The sequence below is a fragment of the Zea mays genome, chromosome 1 (assembly GCF_902167145.1).
Source record: "Zea mays cultivar B73 chromosome 1, Zm-B73-REFERENCE-NAM-5.0, whole genome shotgun sequence".
In the NCBI taxonomy this organism is placed as follows: Eukaryota; Viridiplantae; Streptophyta; class Magnoliopsida; order Poales; family Poaceae; genus Zea; species Zea mays.
This window is the reverse complement of record NC_050096.1, coordinates 38,811,586-38,816,781: the sequence shown is the minus strand read 5'-3', so window position 1 is coordinate 38,816,781 and position 5,196 is coordinate 38,811,586. Positions and strand designations below refer to the sequence as shown.

General features: G+C 59.5%; 1 protein-coding gene across 1 annotated transcript; it reads right to left on the bottom strand.

The window, feature by feature from the left end:
* Positions 1-3,103, bottom strand: LOC100279315 (uncharacterized). Its single transcript, NM_001152336.1, has 3 exons — positions 2,640-3,103; positions 2,131-2,523; positions 1-929 (listed from the first exon to the last, which is right to left on the bottom strand). Exons 1-3 carry the CDS (start codon positions 2,952-2,954, stop codon positions 297-299), a joined length of 1,341 nt encoding a protein of 446 aa, NP_001145808.1. The 5' UTR covers positions 2,955-3,103; the 3' UTR covers positions 1-296.
* Between the last annotated feature and the right edge of the window lie 2,093 nt (positions 3,104-5,196).

Genomic DNA, 5,196 nt, shown 5'->3' with positions numbered 1-5,196 from the left:
GGACAGAACTGGGATGCTCTTTCAGAGTTACAGGTATTACTAGTTCATTAGAATTTACAACACAGCTACGCGGAATATGTAGCTCGGATTATCGATCGCACTATTTCTGGCCTCAATTCTAGCTGAGGTAAACACACACCTCTCGAAGCGGGGAAAAGAAGATCTCAACCTCCAATATATTTACAGATCTTGCGACATGTATGATCTTATAGTAACACAAGTGTCACGTACAAATACATGCTCTTCACTCAGCACTGCAAGTACGTACGTACGTACGTACGGTACGTGACGAGTAGTCATGACCTCGCGACGAGCGAGTCCGAGTCGTCCATGTTGACGGCAGCCACCTGCGAGGGCCCGACGCGCACGGTGACCGCCGGTATCCTCAGCGGCGGCGGGCGCGCGTCGGCCTTGACGACGGCGACGTCCTGGCTCTCCTTGCCCTCCCTGAGGTCGCTGGGCGGCAGGAAGCAGTCCATGGAGAGGCCCCAGATGTTGAAGTCCACCTCCTCGATGTTCCACTCCTCCTCCATGCGCGTCCTGGTGTTGCCGTCCTGGCAGTCGCCGAACCTGACGAGCGAGACGGCGGTGCGGCCGGCGTGGGCGATGTTGACGCCGTCGACGGCGCGGTAGTCGCCGAGGCGGGACTCCATGGTGGTCTCCCAGAAGACGCTCCCTCCGGCGCCGCCGCCGCTGGACCTGATCTGCAGCAGGTGCGAGTCCTCCAGCTGCACCAGCAGGCCCGTGCGCTGGCTGAAGTAGCCCCACACCGTGTGCCGGATGATCTCGACGCTGCTGCTGTTGCGCGCGCGCAGGCTGGACGCCTCCGCCTCCACCTTGAGCACGAAGCAGTCCTCGCCGTCGATGCTCCGCTCGCCGATGCACACCGAGTCCGCGAACAGGCTCGCGGTCAGCTGCGGATCGAGGCCCTGCATGTCAATTAATGCCATGTGAAGTCAGCGTGCCGTTGCGGTCCATTCGATCGAGGTAGTAAAAGAAAAAAGAAAACTCGTGACATGTGTGCGACTGCGAATGCAATGTACACACGGAGCAGCATTAGTAAACGCGAGTAGTGTCGGGTACGCAATCAAGTAAGTATTAGTCGATTCGATGGTCAAATGGTGGCGGAGGAACGAGATTATACTGTCGGTCGGCCCGTACGTTGCTGCTTATTGCCATCAGGTTGGTGCAGCGCGATTAGCGGAGAGAGTCGGGTGGACCGGCTGCCGCGCGCCACCAACCGATCGATGTGGCGCGCGAGGGTCTCATTTCACTAGGCCCAGGTCCACGTGATGTGCCCGCGCACATGGCCGCACGTTGGGGGTGCCAAGGACCACGGCCGGCCGGCCGGCTGGGGCCGACCCCTAATCACGCACGCTGCCCCGCGCTAAGCGCCTACGCGTGTGTATCCTCCGCGCAGCTGCTGCCTGCTGTTGCGCTAATTACAGACCCTGAGACCCCTCCCGCTCCCGGGCGGCGACATGATGTTGCCACGGCCATTGATGGTGAGCCTCCGAGTCTGCGTGTACTGAGTGACCGGCGCCTAAATCTCCCGATGAGCGAAACCGCTCGGCCTTATCCCACGACACCGCTGCCCTCATGAATCATGATACCCTCTGCTCCGCGTGGACGTTCGATTTGCCTGCTCTGTCCTGCCGACAGTATATGCAAGCGGAGATCGACATGCCCTGACACAACAGGCATCTGTCTGTCTATGCGATGATGAGCTTGTGCTGTCACTGGGACTGGAGCAGACGTGTACATGCTACGTGCTGCGGCATCATTGTCCGTTGCAATGTCCAGCAGCTCTGGCCTCTAGCAAATGGGGTTGCTCTGCCCAGTACCAGTACGTCCGGGCCGGGCCAACGTGCAATAGCAACAACATCAGATTCAGATCGGCTCATCTGACCGCGAGTTTGAACAAACTTTACGGGGGTGGGGTTCGAAATGAGTACGCAGTACGTTTCTAGCAATGCTACGCGACCGTACATTCGACAAGTCCTAGGTGGCGATGACGGCATGCGTGCGTGCGTGCGTGCGTACGCGTATGGAAAGCACTCGAGACCACACCTAGCTGGGAAAACGTACACGAAACCGCGCGGCCGCGGAGGCGGGGCGTACGCTACGCACCTGGAGCGAACGGCGGAGCGGGCGCGGGGGACCGCGGGATGCGTGCGACTGGTGCCACGGCGTCTGGCGCCACGCCACCTTGCCGTCGCTGCCGGCGCTGATCTTGCAGCCGGACACGACGAGCTCCAGGCACCACAGCTCCGGCTTCTTCTGCCACAGCACGAACCCGCCGATCTCGCCGCCGCCGCCCCCTCCCTTGCTGCCCTTCTTCCCGCCGCGGTGGTGCCCGTTTCCGGTGCTTCCGCCGTGGCCGTCGGCGTCGCTGCTGTTGAGCTCCGCGGCCGTCATCCGCACCTTGCCCATCGCGTACATGCTCTTAACCTTGTTCAGCGCCCACTCCCCGCCCGACGCCGCTATGTACTGCTGCACGATGTACTTGGCGGAGGACGACTCCTGGGATCAGCACGTACGAGCGCACACACAGAGACGGATGGATTAATCATCAGCCGATCAGTAAAACGACGAGACCGAGAAAAATGCGGGTTCGATCGTTCTGTCGTCGTACGTACGATGGGATCGGCCTTGAGCTGCTCGCAGAGGACGGAGCAGGGCGACTGGTTGGCGTGGTAGACGGGCAGCGGGATGAGCGGCGCGCCGATGACGCCCAGCATGAGCTGCAGCTCCCCGCGGGTCATGGAGCACGGCTCGCCCGCGCCGGACCGGTCGGCGGCGTGCGACCGCATCCAAGCCTTGACGTTGGTGCAGCCGAACCTGGTGGAGCCGCGGGAGCCGCCGCCGCCGGAGAACATCTCCTCGGGGATGGGCACCTCCAGCACCGTGTCCAGCGCGTCGTCGCGCTCGAGGTTCGGGCAGAGCTTCCTCATCAGACGGGCGGGCGGGAGGCGGGGCGCGCACGCGCGGGACAGCTCACTGCCTTCCTCTTCTCCCCGTTGGTTGCGCCGTGGTGCGGACGAGAGCTCTTTCTCGCTGGCGTTGTGTGATGTGCGTGCCTGCGTGAGGCGGTGAGGCCTCCGGAACTGAAGCGCGCGTTATGGTGCCTGTGCCTCCCCCTCCCACTCCCAGTACTGGGCCTCTCTCGGTGGACTTGTACCGGTTTTGACGAGTCGTGCGAGCAGCTGGCAGGTGGGGCCCTTCCTTGATTTCGCGACAGGTTTGGTCGTGGCCGCACGCTCACGTACTGGTACTGCTGCTACACCTGTTAAAAAATTTGAGAAAAAAAAAACTATCTTGGTCCAGATTTCGTCGCGCGTGTGGACATACGACTGCACGTTGCCCTTTTGCGAGCCCCAGACCTTTTGGTGTGTGCTGTCTGTGTAGTGCTACTGCTCGTCTGTTCCCATATATCCACTCCGTTTCCGAGAGCGCGCATGGGAGTTTCTGTGGACCCTCTAGCAGCATGCATGATATCGTGGGATAGTTGGCGAAGTACCAATACGCCTTTTTTTTGAAGAATAAGAAAGAAACATCGACGCTTGCTTGGTCTGAGTGTAACAGCGATGGTTTGTTTTGGACTTGCATCCTTCTTCTTCTTCTTCGGTTCTACCTAGGTTCTGAATTGTAAGGTGTTTTAAGAGAGTAGATTACTGGAAAAGGAGGGAGTAGATTACTGGTACGTAATACGGAGTAACTGGTAGGTTTTGGCTGTTGGTCAAGAACTCAAGGGCTAGATTCGCCTGTCCTCCACGTACTAGGTCGGTCTGAACTCAGTTTAGAGACTCGCCAAGAACGGAAGAAGCCGAGACACACACCCACCAACTCCGTTTTGGTTTACTCTTACTCCCAAGTCCCCATCCCAGTTCGTATCGTATGTTCCGGCCCCCACTGGCCACTGCGGCGTACGATCACGCGATCATTCAAAACCCCGCTGCCCCCACGTACGGCCACGCGAGTCCCTTTCCATAACCGGTGCGCGGCCTACGTGAGTGGTACCACTACTGCTGCTACTAGCCGCGGAGGATTTGGAGGGGTGACTAGCAATGGACTGTTGACGTTGCCTCGCTCGTGCACCCGAATCGCTATGGGGGGCCCGTGTTAGGTGCCGCAATGATCGGCGCTCGATTGCTAGCTATAGCTAGGCCGCCGCCAGTCCGGATGACAGGTGGACGTGACGCAGTTTTCACCGGCCGGTCTGCAAAGACTGCAATGCATGGGTGCTCTCTCGATCTGCCCGGTGGTTGGGTCAGCCGGACGGACGGACGGACGGCCTTCCGGCGCCGGTGGGGGCAGCCGCAGCTCGATCGGCCCCGGGGTGTTGGCGCTAGCTACGCTGGTGGTGTACGTTTGCGTCGGCCGCATCGATCACCGCACGGTGCGTGCCGCGCTTATTGTATTCGCGTTCGTGGGGTTGGGGATTGATTTGATCCTGTCGTCCGCGGGCTTCCTCCGACGTGCCAACCAGGTTGTTGTTGTTGGCTTATTGTTGCTGTGCCACTGCTAGCAGCTAACGGCCATGCATGGCCTCCACCACCACCACTCTGTCGCAATCATTGTTGAGACCGACACCGAGACCGCGCGCGCTCTACAGGCTACAGGTGTCCGGCTCCGGCTCGATCGGCGTGGGAGATCCAGGGATCAATCGTGCCCCCGATATTCCTCCTCCTCCTCATCGATTACTCCTGTTTATCTACGATTCGATACGATCCCGCTGCAGCGAGTACTACACCCCAATCAAGCCACGAAACCGCAGATCAATACTAGAATCGCGGGAAAAAATCAGCTCATGATTAACACGATCTAGACGCACCACTGCGTACTTATATCGGATAGTAATAGCTAGCGACTCAAGACGGCTGATTCGGTAGCTTTTTATTATTGGGCAGATCCTACGGGCACGGAGTGAGTGCTGATCAGCGATGTCCCTTCCCGGGTTTACCGGCGCGATGGCCACGAGCCCACGACTGGTGAGCCGGGTTTTGCTGGTGGCATGGATCCACACCGCGCGCTTGCCGTTGCCACAGCGACGGGAACACCATTATATTCTTGCTTCGCTCGACGTGGTATTTATCCCCCAACAACCAGGCACCGGGATCTGGAATCCGCCGAGCAGCAGCAGCATGCATGCGCTGATGCGCCTTTCCGTGCTACTAGCCTACTACAACTAAAACG

What these genes read in the sequence shown, in the direction of transcription:
- LOC100279315 (NM_001152336.1), bottom strand. Translation starts at nt 2,954, where the DNA reads ATGAGGAAGCTCTGCCCGAACCTCGAGCGCGACGACGCGCTGGACACG. An exon ending in AGCTCAAGGCCGATCCCATC is followed by an intron (nt 2,524 to 2,639) that starts GTACGTACGACG and finishes TGCTGATCCCAG; the next exon opens with GAGTCGTCCTCCGCCAAGTA. An exon ending in CGCTCCGCCGTTCGCTCCAG is followed by an intron (nt 930 to 2,130) that starts GTGCGTAGCGTA and finishes ATTGACATGCAG; the next exon opens with GGCCTCGATCCGCAGCTGAC.